We start from the raw sequence: 25,178 nt of genomic DNA on the forward strand, positions 1-25,178 counted from the left end.
ACTCTGCTGTCCGATAAGAAAGGGATGTCGGGAGGTAAAGAAAACAGGTACGCTAAACACGGTGCCGCGATCGCGCGTACGAGCTGGCGAGAAAGCGAGACGAGTCCGCGCGTCGGTGCATGGAAGAAACGAGTCGTTCGGCGAGAGGACGAGAAGCGACGATCGCGTCTGATTGGAAGGGAGAGCACAGGCCGCGCGTCGAAAGTATAGAAAAATAAGCGTATCGCGTCTCGGGCCAACCCCGTTCGAGTTGGCCGCCGACGGGACGATTTGCTGGATCGAGTGTGCGTTTGATCGGTAGCGGTCGGGAAAGAAATGGACGTTCGTTTCTCGGACCTCGTTCCGGTTCCGGCTGGCTCGTACGGCGCGCCGCGACGCGACGGTTTTCGTTCGAAGAGAAGACGAAAGGAATCGAAAGATTCTCGGGACGTATCGAGCTAAATGATTAACGACGACCACGCGCGTCGCGCGGCTTCCTGGCGATGAGGTTGTTGCTTAGGTTTTCCCTTCGTCTCTGACAGTGTGACCAGGTAACAGGCAGACACACAACACCTCTTCCAGTCGCAAGCATTCGCTTCGTTCGTCTTTCGCTCTCTCCCATTCTCACCGGTATCGACGATGTCGATCCTACACGGTCGATCGATCGACTTGCTCGCGATCGTCGCGCGACACCCTTGCCTCGTCGGCGTAAGGATGAAAGGTACCTCCACACGCACGCGCACACAGGTTTACGCATACATATATAGAAGCGCTTGCTCGTCACACGCATTCTCTCTCTCTCTCTCTCTCTCTCTCGCTTTCTTGCTCTCTCTTCCTGGACACCTATTTGAGAGAGATCGGGTGTATAAGGGGTACTCACGCGGAGGAAGAACCTGCGGCGCGCCAGGTCCGGCATGACGCGACAGACGATAGATATCCGTTCGGACGTCCCTAGACGGCGTCGTTCTTTTCGATGCGCACGTTGTTGATGAAGAAACTTACTTGCCGTTTGAAGTTCATGTCGTGCTTGTTGAAGTTGTGCGCGTGCAACGCCAGCGCGCCCTGCGCCGCTGGCTCAATTTGTTTCAAGTGTTGCTGCATTTGCTGCTGATGTTGCAACTGCAGCTGCTGCTGCTGTTGATGATGAAGATGAGGCTGATGATGATGGGGAAAGTGGTGGTGGTGATGGTGAAGCTGATGGAGATGATGATCGGCGTAACGATCGGTATAGGGATTGACCACGCCAGTGGTAGCGCCCGACGAGATGCCGGCCAGGCACGAGGAACCGCCCCCACCTCCTACGCCGCTCATGGTCCCACCTGTCGAACCGGCAAGCAATGAACTGGTTAATGCCGTGGACGACGTGTGACCATACGGTACCAGCGAGGTCATCACGGACGGTCCCCTGGCCAGGGCCAACGTGCCGGGCTGCTGTGAATAACCACCACCCATGGCCGTCACCAATCCCTGTCGCATTTGCGATTCGATACCTCCCGCGGCTAGATTATTATTATTATTAGTTTGCGCTTGTTGCTGTTGCTGTTGTACCGATGATGATTGTTGCGACTGTTGCTGCTGATGCTGTAGACCACCGCCGCTACTCGGAACGGCGGTCGCTTTCAGCAACTGCTCCCTCAGTCTACCGCCGCACTCCTTGATACGCTGTAACTCGGCCTCCAGCAATGTCACCTGCTTCTCTAGGGTCTGTATGCGCGCGTCTTTAGTCTCCATGATGGCCGTCAGGGTGGTGCTACCGGGCACGCCGCCTGGAACCGCCACGCTACCCCCAAGGACGGTACCGCCGTCGCCTCCTCCACATCCTCCTCCACCTCCTACTGCACCACCTGATACGCTACCTAGCCCAAGACCCGCGCATCCGCCCGCCACAGGTGCTCCGGACGACGCGGTCGAAGCGTACGCCAGCTCCAGCTGCGTCTGGAGGCTCTTCAGGCTCTCGTTCGTGGCTTTGAGCTCCTTTACAACACAAGCAATAGGGGCACGGTTACACTCGTCGACGTGTTTTCCGCCCGTCTCGTGTCTCTCTAGCGAGCGTGCGAGGGTTTTATTTTTTGTTTGGATTCTTTTTTTTTTTTTTGGTTTGTAATATTTTTTTTTTTTTTTTTGGTTGTAGTATTTTTTTTGTTTTTTTTTTTTTGGTATTTTGTACTTCTACATTTTTTTTTTCTTGGTGTGATGTATGCGGTTGTTCGTAGAAGGGAGATGTATTTTTTTCTACGGTGGTCTCTGTCTGGTGCGGCCTCGCTAACGCACGAAACCTGTCCCGTTGTTCGCGCGTGAACTTACGTTTCTTGGATAGATTTTTGTATGGGGTTGCCTTTTGGGTGATCCCCTTTTGTTATCCACTGCACGCGTGTTGGGTATGTTTTTCATTAGGAATATACCAATGTTATGGTAGTAGCATAGTACAGTAAAACCTCAGATATTAATTAATTATAAGTTCAGAGGAAAAGTCCTGCCTTCGTTCACCGATTCTAATTGTACACCCAACTCCAATACTTATAAGATCAACTACGAGGACTCGAATCACTGAAGTGCCAAACACTACCATTTTCGTTGCTTACAGTCGACACTAAAACCCTTCTACCGATTAACACCAGATTTACGGAACGCGTCAATTTGACGCAGATCGAATTTTATAGACATTATTTGGTAAATGTTTCAATTACACGAATATGAATCCTGATTGTTTCCACATCTACAACTTCCAAAATCTAAATGAACGAACACTAACTGCCCCAGGAACAATAGAATAAACTACAATAAACGCCCGTAAACCTAGTGTCAAAACTCCAATCGCGTATCTATTAAACCAACCAGCTCAAACAATACTCATATCCCGAGACCAACGAATCTTTCAAATCATCCATAAAAATCCCAACTCCAGCCGATCGGGTTACGCCTAAATCAGGCGAGCGCGCTATCGATCCCAATCAAAGATTAACCGATCTCTGGTTTATTCATTGCGATAGTTAGAGGCCCGTCGCGTGCAGTGGATCAATACATAGAACTGGCACGCGGTTTCGCACGGGACAGTCTCGAGGAAGCGCAAGTGGCACCGGCAGCGTCCCGGTTGACGAAAGAAAAGCGACGTTCCGCCGAGCTTCCTTCCTCCTTCAACATCCCAGCCGGTCAAAAATTTAGTGCGCTCCATCCGATCGATTGACTGACCAGTTGATGTGTCCCGAGGCGTTCTCATCGCAAATTCGCCGTTGTCAACGACCGACGACGAGTCGACGAACGATTCTGAATTCGCGTCGATCACCGATGACATCCACGATCGTTCCCATTCGTATATATATCTCTCGTATCTCTCTTATGACACGAATCGTTCGAAAGGTCTCTGCCGATCTCCCGCGGCCGCGACTCCCGCGATCGCAAGGTCACTTGAAAACGAACGCTTCCGGCGGTCCCCGCCGGTTCCCAAATTTTGCCTGAGCCGTCTTCGTACGATCGTCTCTCTCTCCACGTATATGTATATATGTATATATATATATATATTTTTTTTTATTTTTTTCTCTCTCGTGGTTTTCTCTCGGTAACACGACGATCGCTCACGATCGCTCCGTTTCCCGCCGCGTCTATCTCGCCCTCTCTCTCTCTCTCAGTCTCTCTCTTACTTTCTCTCTCGCTCTCTCTCTCTCCCCACGGCAGAACGATCCTCTTGCGGACGCCGGGCGCCGCCGCAGTTCTTTCGCCCACCGCGACGTACGGCCGACATCGTTGTCCATATTTCTGCGCGCGGCGTTTCGATGACACGTTTTTCGCCTTTGTTCATCATCATCATCATTGTCTTTTTTAGCTTTTTTTTCTTTATTTATTTTTCCTATCCTTTTTCGCCCACCTTCTCTCTCCCTTTCTCTCTCGCTCCATTCTCTCTAGCGCATCCTCTCCCTCTCACTCGCACTCTCCCCCTCGCGCTCTCACTCTCTCTTTCTCTCTCCCTGCAGCTATGCCGTACACCGATCGCACGGTCGTCGCTGAGATATAGCAAGGTCGTAACGAAACTTTCAGCTTACGTCTGTCGAGTGCAGCATTGATACATAAATCTTACTCTAAATTTCTGTATTCATCGCCAGACAAATTTTCATGAATTTCTGGGAAACTCGAGAATGTGGAATTCATCACGATAAGAAATATATAAAATATCCGAGGTACAGCGATTTTTATTCCTCAGCGAAAGCTACTATTCTTCCAAACGATCTCGTATATCTAAAACTCTCGTGATTATCGATTAACGTCAATTTCAGAATATCGAACTTAAAATCCCAGTGCCGAGGTAGAACCTAAACTCGTCGGAATCGGTTAGACACTAATTGACATCGCGATTCTAACCCCATCGGAAGCGTCGATCACCGTTCCGACTCCCGAAGTGATCGAATTTCTGTCAATGCACTTATCGCGCCGATGGAGATCCGTCGATCTCGACCGATCTTACAAATTTGCTGTATCCTAGCGGCAAACCGTGAAGCCGATCGGCGGTGCGAGTTAAAGAGCGTGCTCTAACGATGCCAGAAAGGTCGTGTCCGTGACAGCGGACGAAATTCGGATCGAAACGCGGCCACGTCGCATGGACAAGATGAGCAGACGCGAGCAATGCGTATCCACGGCCCGTCCCGTGGAGGAGGGTGCGATTTCCGTCGTTCGACGATCCCTCCGCGCGGTCCAAGTCGAACGGTGTGTCGCCAGCCTAGCCGTGATACGTGCAAAACGGGGTCGGACGGCGGGGGAGGGGGTGGAGGTATGTATGCTGGACGTGTGTGATCGAATCGATAGTGCCGAACGCGATATGATGCGGACAAGCGATCGCTTTGCCGGTGAAGATGGACGATCCGTGGATACGCATTTCGGCGAACGTGTATGACTATGTGTACGATGAGATCTACCGATGGTCGCAAACCGACCGGCGAGTTCTGGAGAATGATTTAACACGGTCGATACCGGTGTTCGCAGCTATTATTACTTATTCGAGTCAAACGAATCGTTTAATCCATCTGGGTCGTCTAAAGTTTCCAGTTCTGTATATGTTCGGATAGAAATTTTATTTTTTGGTTTTCTCTTTTTAACAATAGAACTACCGAGCATTTGATACGATTGAAATGTAATCGCTATGGATGTTGTAGTGATAGATTTTCGGTTTCTTCAGACATTCATTATAGTATTCAAGTGAAACTATTTATTTTCAAATTCATTTCGAATATTCAATGCTTTGATGTTACCAATAATTGCGAAACAGAGAAACTGAAACCAGTCATTTTGACTGCTACGTAGTTCTAGTGTTAGAAAACATTTAGAATGCATCGAATTTCCTTTAACACTAGAACTACCGAGCATTTAATACGATTGATATGCAATTCCTCTAAAAATTGTAACAATAGATTATTTTCAGTTTCTTCAGATATTCGTTATAGTATTCAAGTGAAACTATCTTCAAAATCATTTCGAATATTCAGTGCTTTGAAGATAATAATTGCGACACAAAAGTGAAACCAGTCGTTTTGATTGGTAGTTCTAGTGTTACTAGAACTACCAAGTTTAATACGATTAACATGCAATTCCTATAAATATTGTAAGAATAGATTATTTTCAGTTTCTTCAGACATTCAGTATAGCACTGAAATCAAACTATTTATCTTCAAAATCATTTCGAATATTCAGTGCTTCGAAGATAATAATTGCGAGACAAAAGTGAAACCAGTCATTTTGACAGGTAGTTCTAGTGTTAATAAGGAAACCGTGGAACAAAGAGATCTCGACAGTTAAAGTATTGAAGTCGTTGCAGCTTTCAATGGGACGCATTAACGCTACAACTAGATCATTCCAGATCCTTCGTTTGCAACTATCGAAAAAACAATGCTCCGTGAAATGAAGAGATTGTAGCGACAGATAAACTCAAATATAAATCTCAATGAATATATTTGTACAACTTCCGTAAGAAAATTCCAAATCAATTCGATTGCGCAGTTCTAGCGTTAATTGGAATTTCTCGAAGAACAGAGATCGACAACGCCGGTAGCGAACGTGTTAATTTCGTAATGGAGTCTCGATGACGATGAGATTCAACGATGTTTTTCCGTGACGCGACACCAACTGCCAAGTGCAACACGATGGCAGCGGAACGAGCCGAGGGAGGGGTCGGTTTGCGACCGCCGCTCGTCGGTGAGACAAACACAAGAGGTTTTAATAAAACGGTAGAGGATAAGACAGTAGATTACGCGAGGATAGCGACGTCGTATTATCGCATGTCGCACCAGGTCGGTGCCAAACAGTCGCAAAGTCCTCCCTTGGGCCTGTGATCGGATCGGCTTGACGCGACTTGACGACTTTCGGACCGTCCCGCTGCTCGTGCATCGATTACGACGATTGGCCATGATAGCGGTAAGTCGTGATGGGCAAGAACGTGTCTGAGACGTACAAGAACGAGAAGAGAGAGTATATATATAATATAAACTGGCCGGTGAGAGAACATTCAAAGGTGTGTCACAGCCGAGGTCATGATCAAAAATCAACAGAAAAATCAGAGACAGATTAATTGTGATATATATTGGTACAGATCGAACAGAATGGTGCATTTTCATAGATATGTATATACTACGTATATATATACTTGTATAGATATCTATATCGACGTTTATATAGATATTTATACAGATATTTATATATAGTACATATAGAGAGAAAGACAGTTGGTGTACGGAATTTACGTGTGACGTAAAGAGGACAAACACATTCTGCAACGTGTGATAGAAATATACATATTTAAGAGTTACCACTCATTCGGGCGTGTGTGTGTGTGTGTGTATGCTCGTGTACACGGGTCGAGTTCGGTGTTAGGTTAATTGCACTGAAATGGAGAAATTGATGACGAAGGTTTCAGGCGAATTTCTTGTGAATTTCTCTTGAGATCTCAGGATTTGAGAGTTTGTTTATATCGATGTGAATGGTTAATGGAGAATTTCTTAGTTGACGTGTTCCAGGATTAACGCGTAGAGCGACATTTTCGGCTGCCTCGGCCGGTGTACACGGGTCGTGAAGAATGGGGCTGTACTTGAAAGAAAATGATCGTATGAAAATGGTTCTCTCACGGGACGAATCAAAAGTCTCGTACGGTCCGATGCGGCTTTTTATGTTCCAGCTTGTGCTCGCGGAAATCGAGCCAGGCTACGTTCAAATCAAATGTTCACCCTTGTCATTACGTTTCTAGATCGTTTTAGACCTTTGCACTCGAAAGTTCTTTGCTAGAAATGTTAGATATATTTTCTTACAAGGTGTAGACATTCTTTGAAGCTACCTGAAAACTAATTTGAAATACAGAAATGAAGTTATTTTACGTATTACGTGTTACACAGAGTTTAACCCTTAGCACTTCAGATGGTTATGTAATCTACTGCAATTTTTATAGTATAGCGAAAATGAGAAATACTATAACATTTCTTCGATCTTCTATTTTCCTTCTTAGTGCAAAATTTGAATGTGTGAAAGATCTAATAATTGTAGGGTAGTTTCTTCAAGATTCGTTAGAATATATAATATTAGAACTGGTGCAATATTGGAGCCTAGAGTTCAAAGGGTAAACCCTTTGCACTCGGGGCGCCTTACAGTCGCCACCTGATTCGACGCAGCAAACTTATAAAATTTTCAATTTAACATCAAACCTTGTGTAATGTATCACCACATAAAACATCAAACTAAAATAGTTCTATCTCTTAATTTATAGAAGATAATCAATTGTGTTGCGAAAAATATCGTCAATATTTAATCAGAAAGTGATGACTATTTTTAATAAGAAATATTGTCGAGTGCAAAGGGTTAATATTATATCCAACCAATTGGTCACTAAATCACCTCTACAGTGCAAAGTTCCCAATACTCCAAGAAATTTACAAAAATGCATAAATATTTGCATCGTTCCTCCGAGGAACGCGATCAATCCGAATACTTGTTGCTCAATTTTTCCGCGTCGAACGTGCATCGACGCCGAGAAACGCGTCCGATCGGTAAAATTCAAATGATTTCAGATCCGCGAGTCGAATATCATGATGGCTGGCTCGATTTCGAAGGAAAATCCGTCGGTTCCGCGCAGTGCAAGGTGCATCGCGGTGCAGCGTGACAGTGATCGACGCGGGTTGCGCGCGTCCCGCCGCATATTTTCCTGCGTCTCCGTTGCGACAATCGATCAGAGAGCCGTGCCCGATTGAAATATGAATTTCCGTGCCGGTTTTTATCCGTCCGGCTCGGCGGGTACAGTTTCGCGCCGGGAGGTTTAATTAAAATCATTTTCAATCGCGCGGCGCGCGTCGCCGTTTCTCGATCGCGAATTTCAATTATTGAGTCCCCGGAAGGGTGCGAATTATTTTGCCGCGGCGGGCATCGGGGCGAATCGTTCCGCGCGCGGGGGGCCGGGAAATCGATGGAGGACGGCTTACGGGCCAGGAAAATACGCGGCGCGCCGGACTGGGCGTGACTTTTGACTCGATTTCCGGGATCGTGTGGCATACATACCGTGGCGTTCCCGAAGGCGCGATCTCCAGCAGGTGTATACACGCAACTGTATATACGCGCATGTAATATTTCTATGTACACGTCGTTCTCTATCGAAGGTGCGGATATGATCACTGAATATCGTCGATTTCGCGCGAACGAGCCGGACGAGTTCGACTTCTTCCGTTTCAACGAAACAATTTATACCGAGTCTCTCCGGGAATTAAGGAAGATTCTACTGTGCTTGAAATTGTGAGATTATAATAGCTTGAATTTAATTTTCACCCCTTGTCTCGTAATGCTGTTTGCTCGAAGATTTATAACTGAGTTTGATAGATAGCTTGAGTAGTTGCATTGATTAATGTATTATTTCTTAACTAAATCATATTTTCCTCTATCAGGATTTCCTACCACTGAAAGTGACTTGAAAATATTGACATCTGCTAAGATAACTGAGCACCCTGTACATTATCGAGTGTCCATCCTCAATATCGAATCTATTATTCAATTATTATATTATTCAGTTATTAAATTTAATCGAAGACTCTACCTAACTTACGAAAGAAGTAACGAGACAAGGGGTTGCTATAAGTTTCAAACGCCGATTTCTCGGCTCCCCGCTCGATCCGGTCGAGTCGCGCGAAATTCCTCCGTCTGACGCAAAGAATGGCAGGAGTGGTTAGTAGAGAACAACATCGACGGTCACTTCGTCGAAACGACTCGATCAGCTTACGCGTTACTCAACGTCGGGCTTGCGGGGTTTGGTGGTGGTGACGGTGATGGTGGGGATCGGGTGTTGTACGGTTGTCCCCTCTCGGTTCGATCGATTCAACCGGAGATTAACGTGTGTGAAGTGTACCTGTTGGGTCCTCCCTTGCCAGGGCCTGGATCAGGGAAGAGGTCACGTGCATTGTCTTCCGCCACTAATTGTCGGAGTATGTCGAGGAGACTTAAACCGTGACGGTGGTGTCGGACTGTTGTTGTCGTGTCGATGTTGTTGTTGTTGTTGATCAGAGTTTTCATGGCGTTGGTGATGATCGTGACGAAGATGATGATGATGATGATGGCTGATCATGTAGTTGTAGTTGTTAGAACTGGGGTGAGTGACGACAGGGGTGGATGCGGGCGTGATTATTCCCCCCCTTAAAGAGGTTGCTAAACGTCTTACCACCTACACATCCAAAGCAGCTCATTCCACGCATTCCAATCGCAGCACATTATCTTTTTTCTTTAAATTCTTATTCCTTTCGTTTCCGTTAGTACACGACACGTAGCCTCTACTCATTTTCGACTTTTTGCTTGTACACGTTCCACGATCGGTTGTCCCTTATCCGGATGTCCTCGTCGACGTCTCGTTTTGTCGTCTTTCGATCCCGCGTGGTGCAAAGAGAAAGATGGGGAGAGACAGAGGTGGAGAGGCATACAGAGGTAGAAAGAAAAGGCAACTCAGAGAGAAAGATAGATAGAGAGAGAGAGAGAAATAGAGAGAAACAAAAGGATAGAACTGTCGTCGGTCACGCGGATAGATCGCGGCCGGCTTAAACGATCGGGGAGAGAGAATCTGCGGTGCTCTCGAGTGTTCCGTTTTTTTTTCTCTTTTTTTTTCTAGGAGACCGATGTATCCCGGTTCGCATGCTTTGTCGGGGGATTGCAGACACGGCTTGACATACTTCATTAGCATCCGACGCATACACGTTCCATCCGTTCACTGTTTTCGTCTTCTCGTCCCGTTTCTTCGTTCTCGATCAACCGGTTAACGTCGCAAAACAGAAGTGGCTAACAAGCATGCACCGTCAAAATAAACATCCCTCTCAAGTGACTCCGACGGAAACCTCTCGTCGAGCGCTCTAAGTCCTCACGTGAAAACGTTCCAAACGGGACTCCTCGATTCCCGTGAACCGTGGCGCGTCGATCGCAAAACAGAACAAAAAAACATCTCTCCGATTAGAAACAAGGAATCGTTAGTCCCCCGCCGAGAACCAAGACGGACGTTCTCCGTCCACTGCGATGCCTGGGTCCGATCGGACCCGTGCTCGTCGATTCATCGTTGAACAATTTACATTCCTCTTGGAGACGCGACGATCTTCTTCGAATACGTTCCAATTTGGACTTCTACCTGGGTCAGACCGGACCCGGGCGTCGCAGGCCGAAGGTAACAGGTTCGCGAACGTGTTTCCTGTTCGGGCGAAGTTACAGTGCCAAATTTCAAGCGCGACACTTTATGAATCGCATGACACGAATCGGTTCATGTTCTTTTTAATGAACTTCATCGAAGCATCGTGAACGAAAGATTGTTTGGTAATTATTTTAACGTGCCGCCTAACCGGAAAGCAAAGCAGGAAGAGCTCCGCCTCGAACGCGTCGGAGAACTGTGCGCAACAAAATCCGAGGCAAACAAAAGAGGAGAAGAGACCAGACAGCTACCGGTAATCCCGATTAGAGGATCTGCGAGTCCCGGGGTTCGTGTTTCGCGGAAACGAGAAGTCGTCTGTGTCGGCGCTGAACCAAGGATCCCGTGAACGGAACACCGACGACTCGGTCGGCCGAAGCTCGACCGTCTCTAGAGATGAAGTATGTCAGTCATTGAACAGGGGGGTTGGAATCAAGGATCGAACGGGTACCGAGAATAGCTATTTGGAACTGTTACGTATCAGTTCCGACTGAAACGGTTACGAGGAACTAGGGTTAACTGTTATTAGGTATAACCGTTCTACATCGGTTCTATATCGGCTCTATAGCTATTAATCTTCTGCATTTCGGTGCTGCAAGAACAGTTGTAGAACCGATATTGAATATAATATCTAATATAAACTATATCGATACAATAACCGAAACCGAAGCTCGGATACACCTAATAATAGTCTCGACTCTAGATCGGTCCGATATTTCAACCGGAACCGACGTAGGGTTAACTGTTATTAGGTACAACCGTTCTACATCGGTTCTATATCGGCTCTATAGCTATTAATCTTCTGCATTTCGGTGCTGCAAGAACAGTTGTAGAACCGATATTGAATATAATATCTAATATAAACTATATCGATACAATAACCGAAACCGAAGCTCGGATACACCTAATAATAGTTACGACTCTAGATCGGTCCGATATTTCGACAACCGGAACCGATAGCATAACCGTTCCCAATCCCTCAGGACAGAGTCATCGAAGGTGAAACGATCGGGTATCGGAGAAAGAGTTGTGGCTGCGGGACGGTGCTGCTAAGATCGCACGGGCGAGAACAGTTTTGCTCGGCGAGACACGATCGGCGAGGCGCCTGGCTCTCGGTGCTGGTGCAATCGTTTTCGCTGCGGTGCTTGTCGGCGTGTCCGGGCTCGGCCGACGAGGGGAGTGTGTACAGGTGCGTGGGTCGGCCGGTGCACGCTTCCGTTTCGGTGCGAGAAAAAAGAGAGAAAGAAAGAATAAGAAGAGTGTGTGTGTGTGTTCTGTACGTGTGTGTGCGTGCGCGCGTGTTTTGCGACACGACGAAGAATCCCGGTCAGGGTGATGGTTGGATTGCGTGCTCTGTCCGGCTGATAGAACCGAGTGCGCGCTCGGCCGCGACGAGCAACAATCATTCTCTGTCCTCGTTTCAAGCGCGATTTCTCCCTCTCGGTTTAAAGAATCCGTGAATGCCGCTCAAGCCACGTAGACTTCACCTAAATCCTAGATCTAACAGGCACATACACGAAGAAGATGCAGGGGGAGCGGTATCTATCGTGGCCGTGGCTCGGACGCGAGGCTGCCCTGGAATTTCGTTGCGCTTCTCTGTGACTTTCGACTTGTGACCCTTGCCGCGCTCGTTAACCGCTCGTAGGATTTTATTCGTTGGTTGGATCTGATTGATGACAGTACCAGGCGAGATGAAATGACGTATTTGAATATTTCCGATTGATTTATTTGACCCCTTGCCTTACGAGTGAGACTCGTGGTGAAGATTTTCAACGTGATTCAACGAATATATGTATTACTCTGTTCGTTCGAGTTCAAAGTGAATATTATTCCTCTGTAATCAATTATTATTCTTAAAAGGAAATATAGGCATAACATATGCTTAGAATTTTTCTATTTTTCAAATAAATTATTAATGACAAAAGGAATCATAGACCAAGGGGTTAAATTGGAGAGTTGAAATACATTTGTATTTTTCTAGTAGAATAATGAAATAGAAAATATCTTTTTGAATGAAAAATTGAGAAGTTTTTGTATCTGCCTCTTTCTTGTCGAAAGTTTCAAACGTCAAGAAATACGCTTCCAATTCGTATAAGGAATTATAGATAAGACACTTTAACCCTTTGCAGACGGATGTCGGCATTTCGATAAGATGAAATATTCATATTTGGAAGACTAACTAACAAATGATGTAATTAGTCGAATAGCAAGAGATCAGACCGCAGTTTTCTCTTCTTCTATTAATTAAGCAATTGACATGTAATTTAGCTTTATATTTCGCATGTTTCGAAGAATTTTCGTCAAAGGGTTAATTGTTCGAGTTCTAATAGCATTCGAAAGGAATCTTTTATGCGAGCATACGTTAATTCAATAACATTGATCTATTAAATTCAGTTACAAATCTTCGCCGCGAGTTTCATTTGTTACACAGCAATGAGTTAAGCATGTCCGACTTGTGAAAGGATATTCTACTGGACCCTGAATTCAATACCGACGAGCCATCCAACCGGATCTCGTCTGCGCGTGACCGAAACATTGACTGTTCCGTCAGTAAAACAGTTCCCCTCGCGTCTGATCGTTACAGAATGATTCCACTAGTTTAAACCGTGTTTACCATTAACGAATCGAAATACCTAGTGAGATATAATTCCACAGTGGAGCAGTTTTGTTCGCATTTTATTGTCCTTGAAACTAGAGTTATACTCGTATACGATAGCAATTCGACGGAATATTCGGAAACAGAAGCTGGATTAATTCTCCCGATACGCGTAGAGCATCATAAGCCACCGGCACAATAAGCCGGGATATTAAATTCTGCTCGACGCGCTGCCGTTCATCCTGATTCAACGACATCAAAGCCGGCGTCGCGTCGTTTGCGCAGAATTTATCGCTTCAATCGATCATTTCGTATAATAAATTAGAACCGTGGGCGTGAGCGTTAAACCTCGAATGTCTTGGCTGATAGCTTTCGCGCCGAACCGGTTTAATAGAATTTTATCGGAAATGCCAGACGGTGATAATAAACATATCGAAAATTATACGATCTTATATGAAAAGATATCGACGCCTTGGAATTCTCAAAGGCTGCCATTCGAACAATCATTTTATTCGCCTCCTTGGAATTAGATTTTTCATTCGCTAACTTTTTCCTTATCAAAATTGATCCATGTAGCTTCAATTAAACCAAATACCTTTTTCAAATACCACGATTCCTCTAAATCAAGGCATATAAATCTGTATTTATAATTTTATAAATTTATAATTTTAATTTATAATGTAAACTATCAGTCCAGTATAATATTCCTTTCTAACACGTTGACTGCCACCTTCCAAATTACAAGATAAAAATCAGCTCGTAAGATAACTAATGTCGAATCAAAATAATCAATAGCGTAAGTAACTACACAATGGTGTAACGTAAGAATTGAGATATAATTAATAATTTTTCCTCTTTATCTTAGCTACAGAGAGAACAAGTAACGCATAAATCGCTGTCCTTCGTGGCAGTCAACGTGTTAGTCGCTTCGACTACAGTACTCGATCGATTTCTGCACGGTTGAATTTTCCTGGATGATAATGCAGTATGTAGAAACGTTGCGGAAGTATTGTTATAACACAGAGATCCGTTGCAACATTGTTCCAGGGCGACTTGGCGTCCTCGCCGAGACTATACGGCGTTCAGCTACGAACTCGTACGAGTTTTCGGGATCGACTACAACTGTTCTAGCACGAATTACGTGAGGTATGCGAAACAAGATGGCGGCGGTGCTCGTGGGACAGTGACAACAGTGACGATATAGATCTGTGCTATGTGACTGTGGTAGCTGGAGTCGGGCGAGACAGGGGGAGGCAGCGACAGTACAATGCTACGAGAACAAGCGTTGCTGTGACACCGACGGGAACCGTCCAAAAGCTCGCGTTTTAGACGTCTATTTCTGGGAACGCCCCGCCTTACGCTGGCACGTACAAAAACGACGAAAATCGGACGATTGCGGTACAGTATTGACGGTCCGGTCTAATTGGGCGACGTTCAGATGAATGGAGACGAGAGGAATTGTTCGAAACACGGTAGATCTTCGATTATTCATATTTATTTTTTATTAGTCCAGACCAAAGTGGTTCAAACGATCAAATACTTAAGAACGCAGTTCGGATAATAGAATGTTGCAAATGAGAACGTATCACTGGTTTAAATAATCGAATGTTTCATCGAACAGAACAGTAGAGCATCGATTATTCATATTAACTTGAACTTCGTTTAGATAATCAATATATCGTTTAGATAATCAATAGTATCTCCGATTATCTGAACTAATCTAGACCAAAGTGCTTCAAACGATCAAATACTTAAGAACGTAGTTCGGATAATAGAATGTTGCAAATGAGAACATATCACTGGTTTAAATAATCGAAAGTTTGATCATCGAACAGTACAGTAGATCTTCGGTTATCCGAACTAAGACTAAAATAATCAAGTAGATAATTCGAATAATCGAACACTGGAATAAACGAGAAGCGATGTGCCACTCAAGCACGTATTCGAGAGTTCGGTTAATCGAGGTCTCACTGTATGCATGTACAAGCTCGTCAATTCGAATAGCGAAAAAGTGTTTCATCGTTCGTGCAAAATTGGTCATAACGAGCGACGATTGAAAATTATCGCTCTAAAACAGAGGAGAGCTCCGTCTAATTTTTTCCCTTCTCTGTCGCGTCTCCATCTCTGTTAGCGCGGATTCAGATCGGTGTGAATGCAGCTCGTTTCGCGATAAGGGCAACGTGTTCCAGATATCGCCAGAACGACGGAACCGCGGCGCGAGCGAACGGGGACTCCCCGGAACACCGCTGTTGCTTTTTTATCTCGGCGAACCAGTGAATCGTCGAGTTTCGGGAGGAGTTCCTTTAAATTTCGATCAGCGGGACGACGGCTGTTCGTCGACGTCGACGCTTTCACGGCGGTTTTGGACGATTCCGCGCGATGGAACGGACGAGGAGGTGGCGCGATCGGTGACACGAGTGACGGGGTACACTTGGAGGCAACAATGTGCAGTTGTAGATCTGGTGGTGCCACGGCCTGGAAGGTTATGGTGAATTCAAGCTTTCGTCGACGTTTCATCGCTGCAGTTGGCTTTACCAGGGGTCAAAAACATTGATACTAATGTGCACCTAGGAAGGTCACTGATACATTGATCAATAGTTTTTAATTGCTCAGCAATTAAACGATTGACGATAAGAATGATCGGCGTGGAAAGTTGTTTTAGTATTTAAACAATAGAAACTGATACTCTGTTTCTGTTGATGTTCATGAATGAAGTCAGCTGCAATGATGGCGAAACGTTGGCATAACTGTCTTACACACCGCTTGCAGAAAGATTCAATTCACCATAATGTGCAGATGCCTACACGGAGATTGCTTTCTCCACTGTGATTGGTCTATTGGCTCCCCCACTAGCTTTGCTCCTCCCATTGCCGTGCAGTGGCTCTCACGCTCGGTGTTTCCGGGCGCTATCGTGTTTGCCGTCACGAGAGAGCTACTGTGTCGCGCCTAGAGGGTGCTTTCTCGTGGAATTTGCTCTAGGTGAGATCCAGCGAGATTATATATAGAATTCGAAGGCCTACTTTCGTCAGTTAGGTAGGGTCTTCGGTGTATGCAGGGGCGGATGCAAGTTTCTTGGAATATGTTTCAAATAGATTAGGAACAATATCGTGTACAGAGATTTCGGAGATGAATATTCTTTAAATCATTGATATTTTCCAAGCTGGAGTCGCTTTTGTTCGTTGGATCAATAACCTTTTGTACAGTCAAGTAGACTCATACTTAAACGATTATTACAAGATACCAAAGTTACGTTAACATCTGAATGGGATAAACCTTCCATTGTGACTTGCCAATCGTCAACGTCCACTCGATTATCCATTGATATCAACGCACAGCAAGAAACAATTCAAAGTGTCATTTAACGGGAACTTCTCTGGCAGCGAACGTCACCGACAGAATCAGCGTCCAAGCATTAAATTCTACCTTCAATCGTTCCCATTCTACGCGGAGAACAATGAAGAACAGATCGACGCTTCACAGCAGACGCCTATAAACGTCGATCGACGTTGACAAATCGCAACGAACGTCCCACTATTCCAATGGTAACGTAACGTCGACGTATCCGGGTACACTTGACCCGTAGCAAGTTGTTCAACTGCCCACAAGCTAAAAAGTCACAAGTGCAAGAATGGATTCCTCCATTCAGATGCTTTATTGAGCAACTGTAGTTACTGTGGTTTTCTCGTAAGAAAACTTATACATAAGATTCAGCTATAAAACTGTCCAGGTATCGAATTTATGCATTCAGAAAACTCAACTTTTTCAGGAAAACCAAGGATCTACAAGATCTCAAATCTCAAGACAACGATCCCATACATAATTGCATCTCCCCAGCTTTTCCAAACCCTTTCCCCACTTCTTTAACCCTTTGCGAAAAGCAAAGACATTATTGCGTATGAAGCTAAATTATATACCAATTACTTAATTAATAAAGAAAGAAAACTACGTGCTGATCTTTTAGTCTTCGACTAATTAGATCATTTAGACTTAGTCTTCCAAATCTGAACATTCCATCTCACCGAAATGCAGTCCGTCCGCAAAGGGTTAAGTTTAGGTCTAAAGACTGAAGGATAAACTACTAGTTTTTCAAAGCGAGAGATACGAACACAACTCTCCATTAATAAGATCGTATATTGTACATTGAATTTTATCCAAGAAACTACAGTCCAGCCAATGCTTCGAATTCTTTTCTTTCTGAAAACGATTTTCTAAAGCCACCTCGACACAAACAGTTGCAATTATTGCAAAATGTTGCAATTATCACTGTAGTATATTTCAGTAACATACTACATATAGTTCACTGTACTATATTTCCTGGAAGCCGATACTCCTTGCCGTGCACTTTCAGCTCGCTAGTAGTCGGACAACTTACGAGCAGTAAATTATACTACGGGTTTGCATTTCGTCACCACCAAGTGTACGCGTGCGTGGGCGGTGCTGGTGATCGCGGCGACACGCGTGCCAGGAGTCTCGGGGCCGTGTGTGTCTGTATATATACCTCTGGACGTGTGTTGTTCGTGTTTGAACGTGGCTCTGTCCGCGACCGGAAGCGTCGCAATGGGGAAACGCAAGAACTGGAAGGATCACCGACGTTCAGCGGGGTCTGTCGGGGCGGGGGGAGGCTTGGCTGTAGGTTTTGCTTCTCGTGCGGTCGAGAGGGGAAAGCGGAGCTACGCTCGCGATCACGATAACTGCGATCTAATCCGGTTCGAGGCTGCCGCCTCGGCCATACCGTACCTTGCACGTGTGTTCCGTGTTTTGTCGCTTTCTCGGGGAGGGAGTAGAGTAGAATGGCTCCGGTGTAACGTAATGCTCGTGCGAGATTCGTGCGTTCTCGGGTTGGGAACGGTCGTGGACATCCTTAAGGTTTTGTGTTCTTGTGATCTTTCTTTTAGAATTTTCTGTCTGAAGGATTTAGCGACGGGGAGACTATATCACCGATTCGTTAAATTTTACAAATTTGAGAACTCGTCGAATCTACGATTTTCAAATTTCCAGATTTCTGCATTTCCGAATGTTCATATCACTAAATTTCCAAGTTTCCAGATATCTAGATTCTCGAATTTCCAAGTCTCCAGATATTTAGATTCTTGAATTTTCAAGTCTCCAGATAATTAGATCCTTGAATTTCCAAGTCTCCAAATCTCCAGATCCTTAAATTTCCAAGTCTCCGAATCTCTAGATTCTCGAATTTCCAAGTCTCCAAATCTCTAGATCCTTGAATTTCCAAGCTTCCAAATCTCTAGATTCTCGAATTTCCAAGTCTCCAGATATCTAGATTCTCGAATTTCCAAGTCTCTAAATCTTTAAATCCTCGAATTTCCAAGTCTCCAAATCTCCAGATCCTTGAATTTCCAAGTCTCCAAATCTCTAGATTCTCGAATTTCCAAGCTTCCAAATCTCTAGATTCTCGAATTTCCAAGCTTCCAAATCTCTAGATTCTCGAATGTCCAAGTCTCCAAATCTCTAGATCCTCGAATTCCCAAATTTCCAAGTCCTCGAATATTCAAGTCTCCAAAACTAACTTCCCGAATCTCCAAATCTCCAAGTCTCCGAGTCCCAGAATCTCGAAACATCGAAATCTCGACATCTCGACATTTCCAAATCCCGAAATTTCCGAATTCCTCAAATCCCCCGAATTCTCCCAATTCGCAAGAACTGAACTGCAAGGAGGACCGCGTCCGCCTCCCAACCTCAGGAAGAGAAGCGTCGCCCGAGAGTACGATCTCTCGCATCCCCGGGCGACGATTCGTTGTCCCTTTCTCCGGTCGCGCAACATGGCGTCGGATGATCACGGATACGGCATGATTACCGAAAGGGGGTGGACGATCGGGGTTAGGTTGTAGGTCGGCTGGCGAGCGGGGCAGGGCGGGCTGGCGGGCTGAGAAGCGTGAAAATGGCACGCGCGTACACAACAGACTGAAAAAGCCGCTGGCAGCGCAACGTACTCTCTACTTGATCTGCAGGCAATCAACCACTACTACGTAATTAAAACACAACCAGTGGGCAGCGAGTTCGAGAAAAGAATCGTTGACGTGTCCCCTAACACACGCTGAGGCGCGCGAATTTCACGTACGTGCGTACGCGCGTCCTCGTCGCGCGCTCGCGTTCCGACGGACGCGCGTACACCGTCCATTCAATAATTTCTTTTTTTTTCTGTTTTCTTCAATCGATGAACGATTCAAATTTTCGACATGATATGTATATATATATGTACACTGATGAGCGTGACTAAACCGTCGATATAAGTGATCGTGATATACATATATAGAAGAAAGAATGATAATAATAATAATAAGAAGAATAAGAAGAAGAAGAAGAAGAAGAAGAAGAATAATAATAAGAATAGTAGTAATAGTGATAATAATAATAATAATAATAATTTATGAATATGAATATGCCGACATGGGTAGAAATAGCTTAAGGACCTGCTTCTGGGCCATCGATTGCATCTGCTGGAACATGATCCTTTCCTCCTCTTTTCCTGGAACAGCAGAAAGCAACGAGAAGCTCTTGGGGGGTCTGCTTGGTGTCCAGAGTTTCGGACGGTCTCTGTCTGCGTTTCACGATTTTAACAATTAATTTTATTTCTCGTCATTTGATCCCATTTTCAGTTCGTGTGATAATGGGGCGACGGGTGGGGGGCCAACTGGAATCGGAGAGATTAGAGGACAATGGATACGACGGGAGTATAAAGAGGGGTCAGGGGAAGAAGAGATAGGAGGCGTGACGATGATGGAAGCTTTTTGCTCGATATGAGATCACGGATGCTATGCGATGGCAGAGAAGATGGCGAGGGCGATGGGGTGCGGGAGTCAATGGGGGTCCACCGTGGTTGCAGCGGCTTCCTCGAGTAACACAAAAATCCCAACCCTCGCGCGACGAGGTGAAACGTTGCACGGTTTCAGACTTTAACCCTTAGCACTCCAGGTGGTTTTGTAATGAATCAGCAACTGCTATTAATTTTTATAGTATTCCTAGCGAAAATTAGAAATGCAACATTTCTTCGATCTTCTATTTTCCTTAGTACAAAATTTGGATGTGGAAAATCGAATAATTTTAGGGTAGTTTCTTTGATTCATTAAAATGGTTAATATTAGAACTGGTAATATTGGAGCCTACAGAGTTCAAAGGGTTAACGAATAGAAATCTCACTGAATTTTTCCACGTCGAAACGAAACATGCATCTATCATCAAACGTTAGAGCAAAATTGACGCGTAATTCTGTAAACGGAATCACCATGGAATTCCTTTCTTTTCCCAATGAATGATTCTATAGAATTCTATCGAAAGAACTCCAGGCGCGAGAGGTTAATTTCCCTTTTCTCAAAATAATTTTAGAAATAATTAAAATTAAAGAATAATGTGTGAAAAATCTAATAATTTCAGGGTAGTTTCTTTAAGATTCATTCAAATATTCAATATTATAACTGGTGCAATATTGGAGCCTACAGAGTTCAAAGGGTTAACGAATAGAAATGTCACTAAATTTTTCCACGTCGAAACGAAACATTACGCATCTATTTATTCTATAATTTTAGAATGTCATAAACACTCCTTATTACTCCAAGTATTCCTATTCCTTGAAACAATCAAAATCTAATTGAATAGTGCAGCGGGGTAAAAGTTCACCATTACATCTCTACGACTAAGTGCCCGGCGATCTATTCCGAATAACACGGGACCAATTAACCGTGTTACTCGAGGGTCGACTGTATTCTGATATATTCCCGTTGAACTGTCGTCGTGCATCCCCTTCGTGTCACGAGCACGTCGGACACAACTGTCGGGAAGAAGTTCGAGCGTGATAATCCCGTTACCGTGTCCCTCGAACGTTAGACACTTTTTTCCCGCATTGTTATTTTCGTTTGCCTGCAACGGGGTCGGAACAACTTCACGTCCGAGGAGCTCTACACGCTCCCGTATTTGTTTCCTCGTATTTATTATAATCAATCAACGTTTTATTTCGGTATCGGTCGCGCGTCGATGGTTTTCAGGGCTACACGTCCACGGGCGTTTCCGGCGAGCGTCGAGCGGTCCGCTCTCGTCGTTCCCATTTTTTTTCCACGATCGTTAACACTCGCGGAACGCGACACAATCGATGTACACGAAATCTCGTTCTCTCTTCCGGCGTACGAAGCGTTTTTTCTCTGTTTTCTTTTATCGTTTAGCAGATTTTCGCAGGTATCGCGGAGTTAGAAACGTTCCGTTACTCGAATTCCGGGGCGTTAAAGCGGTTTCGAGGCTTTCGGTCGAGGCGTAGGGTTCGTTACTGTCGAGTTCTTTGGGAATCAGTTCTTTCGTCCTTCTTTCGGACGCACACGGCCGGTGAATGTGGCTAATCGTTCGCCCGTGGCTTCGTTGGCGAACGAAGTGCGCCGGGCTAAACGATTTCTCGTTTTGCATCGAATGATGGGCTGATTCGCTTGCCAACCGGTGTTTAGATTGTTCATCCACTTGGATTGAAAAGGAATGAAATTACAATGAAAAGAATTGCATTGAAGTATTCGTGAATATTAAAATTGGATTGTTCATCCACTCGGATTGAAAAGGAATGAAATTACATTGAAAATTGCACTGAAGTATTCGTGAATATTCACTTCTTCAAGCTAATCAAAAAATGTTCGTTTCTATAGACTTGTTTCTATCTCTAATCAAATTAAAGCAAATAGCACAATTTAATCTTCTCTTTCAAATACGAAATCATTTCCGGCGGTCGACAAGCGAATCCTGGATTCTAGGGACTGATCGGTTAAGACTCTGTCGAATAGCGGTGCTAATGATGTCAAGGTATCTGTTGCTATTGCACTAGGCTTCGCACAGAGGTCGGTAATCGTAGAATGATGCGCAGCTTGGCAGAGAATCGGTAAAGGACGAATGCTCTTTTGGTCCTTTCTCGCTAAAAAGGTGAATGTATCAGCGAATGAGACCGCGAGAGGGAAGCCAAAGCGAATCGATGGAAGAATAGAGTTTCGTGCGCATCGATCGGACACGGATTCGCCTCAGCTTCCTTTCGCGTTGAGATCGTTGCGCGCGATCGTCACCGGAACGACGCGTCTCACAACGGAATGACAGCGTGTGCGTGGGGAGAAGAAATTCGAAAGGAATGCCTCACCCATCCCCTTGTTTTGGAGCATCTCGAGGAGCTTCTTGATGCTTTCATCCCGAGCCTGCAGCGTCTGTTTTTGCGTCTCTATTCTCAATTCCAGCTCCTGCAACAGAAAGAAGAAGCGCAACGGCGCTCTGAGTAATATCCCCCATGCGGAACAGCCTCCGCGGCCTCGTTGATTAAACCCGCCGGAATTTATCGCGACCGCGGACACGCGAAAAAACGATGTCGCGTTTCCGTGCCGCGCGGTTACGGGACCTGCACGGAAGCACCGGGTGTCGAGGCTGAATCGATTCAAACGAAATCGGAATTAACACTGGGATCATGGGTATTTATTAGTTTGTTCTATTTTTTCTGGGGATATTAATAGTTAACACGTCTCTCAATTAATCGGCTTTTTAGTTAATCTACTTCTAATTCAACACTGAGTTTATGAACGTTTATTGTATGTATATTCTATTGTTCCTAGGAATATCGGTGTTCGCTGATGTAGACCTTGGAAATTGAAGGTTTGAGGATTAGGACACATGCTCGTGTAATTGTATTAACTAGAATTCACGTAAATGTTTACTGAATAATTATAATATTCAATGTGTGTTCAATCGACGTGTTCTGTGAACCTAGTGTTAAGGAGTTAAGGAAGCACCAGGCATCGAGGCTGAATCGATTCAAACGAAATCGGAATTAACACTAGGATTATGAGTATTTATTAGTTTGTTCTACTTTTCCTAGGGATATCAATTGTTAATATGTGTCTCAATTAATGGGCTTTTTTCCTTTGGTTATTCTACTTCTGATTTAATGCTAGGTTTATAAACGTTTATTGTATGTATGTTCTATTGTTCCTAGGAATATCGGTGTTCCTGATGATCTTGGAAATTTAAGGTTTGAGGATTAGAACACAAACTCGTGTAATTGTATTAACCAGAATTCATTTAAATGTTTACCGAATGATTATAATATTCAATGTGCGTTCAATTGACGTGTTGTAAACCTAGCGTTAAGGGGTTGTGCTATAACTTAGAAAATTGAAAAGTTTCAAATACGTTAGTTAAATATGTTAGTCTTTCGTTATAACTCTATTATACTAGTAATATTACAGAACGCTGTGTAATTTGAAAAGACGTCAGATTGCGAAATAAGAAGAAACTTCTTCGTTCCGCGGTAAAAAGTAGAATTGCCTCGTATAAACGTCATTCACGGCTGCGATAACTTCGTTACTTGCCGTTCCCGTGAAATGTTTCCGTGGAAAAATTGAAAGACCGATAGCGGCGAAAGTGGGAAGACTGCGAATCGAGAGATGCACGCGGAAAGTATATCGACCGGGTAAACGAGGAAGGCGCACGGTTTTCCAGCGACGGTGTCGGTTGGAAAAGGAAACGAGGGATGGCCAGCGGGTGTCTAATTCCAGACTAATTACGTTGCCGTCGTCAAAGGGGCGGTCTAAATTCGTTACACGGGCGTCAAGCACCCGGCACTATTCACCGGTGATGCGACACGAATCGAGCATTTTCCGGGAAGACAACTCGTGCTCCATTTCCTTTCTTCTCTATTCGTACGACCCAATCGAAAATAGTCTCGCCACGGTTTCATTCGTTGGAAAATATAGTCTCGAAGAGGACAGATATTTTAATTCAATTTTCCTAGCGTGCCATTCTTGATTCTACCGAGGAACACAGAAACATATAGATAACAAGGTTAGTCAGTTTTTAAACGTATAATAATAAGCTGAAGATTGAAAGCGTAGGCTCGATGAAAAATTATGGAAAATGAGATGAAGAGAATGAAAAGAGTGCAAGAAGATCAGCTAGCAGCAAGCGTAACGATTAATGCCACATTCAACTCGTTGCATTACGATATCAACCTCGCGACAGACATTTCAAGTAGAATAGAATTGAGAAATGTAAATGTTAATTCTGTCAACTCCAAACGAAATTTGATTGTTCTGTTATCGATCAAACTGCGGAGTAGACGCGGATATAGGATCAGGGAATTCTTTCCTTTTTCTAACGAATTGAACAATCCCATTGTTCTGCGCAGTTAACACACTGAATTTCAGCTAAAATGCGAGCATCGCTGATTATATTGACACATGTTGACACAACTACTGAGCATTTAATATGATTGATATGTAATCTATAAAAATTGTAACAATAGATTATTTTCAGTTTCTTTGGATGTCCATCATAGTACTCAAGTGAAACTATTTATTTCTAGAATCATTTCAAATATTCAATGCTTCAAAGATATCAATAATTGCTAAACAAAAAAATCGAAACCAGTCATTTTGACTGCTACGTAGTTCTAGTGTTAGGAAACATTCGGAAAACATAGCATAGTTAGTGATTGAAATAGTGAAATATTTAGAATGCATCGAATTTCCTTTAACACTAGAACTACCGAGCATTTAATACAATTAATATGCAACTCCTACAAAAATTCTACCAATAGATTATTTTCAGTTTCTTCAGACATTCATCATAGTACTGAAATGGAACTATTTTCAAAATCATTTCGAATATTCAATGCTTCGAAGATAATAATTGCTAAACAAATCGAAACCAGTCATTTTGACTGCTACGTAATTCCAGTGTTAAAAGAAACCATAGTACAAGGGATTGATCCATGTACAATTAATCGTGACCACATTTGCTTCCACGATATCAGTGGATGAACGATAAGAGACACATTCGTGGTAATCCGTGTTACACGTGACGCGATTAGGAACGGAACGGGACGATCGAACCGATTGTCGCGACAAAAGGCGAGACGGTGAACCGTGCAGCGCGTGGAACCGATGGACCCGGACCACGATCGCCGGATTC

The 25,178-nt window shown here is 44.3% G+C and overlaps 1 protein-coding gene across 11 annotated transcripts in view; it reads right to left on the bottom strand.

The window, feature by feature from the left end:
• brp (ELKS/RAB6-interacting/CAST family member bruchpilot) overlaps positions 1 to 25,178 on the bottom strand; it is a 116,410-nt gene that overhangs the window by 35,878 nt on the left and 55,354 nt on the right. For 3 of the 11 annotated variants that reach the window (XM_076366158.1, XM_076366156.1, XM_076366155.1), the window contains 3 exons: positions 22,360 to 22,456; positions 19,673 to 19,800; positions 1,528 to 1,953 (listed from right to left, as the gene is read on the bottom strand). In XM_076366158.1, coding sequence (XP_076222273.1) covers positions 1,528 to 1,953; positions 19,673 to 19,800; positions 22,360 to 22,456 — 651 coding nt within the window. The remainder of the gene's footprint in view (positions 1 to 1,527; positions 1,954 to 19,672; positions 19,801 to 22,359; positions 22,457 to 25,178) is intronic. The other 8 variants (XM_076366159.1, XM_076366157.1, XM_031982223.2 and 5 more) reach the window with 5 other exon arrangements.

The sequence above is a fragment of the Nomia melanderi genome, chromosome 3, assembly GCF_051020985.1.
Source record: "Nomia melanderi isolate GNS246 chromosome 3, iyNomMela1, whole genome shotgun sequence".
NCBI classification, from domain to species: Eukaryota; Metazoa; Arthropoda; class Insecta; order Hymenoptera; family Halictidae; genus Nomia; species Nomia melanderi.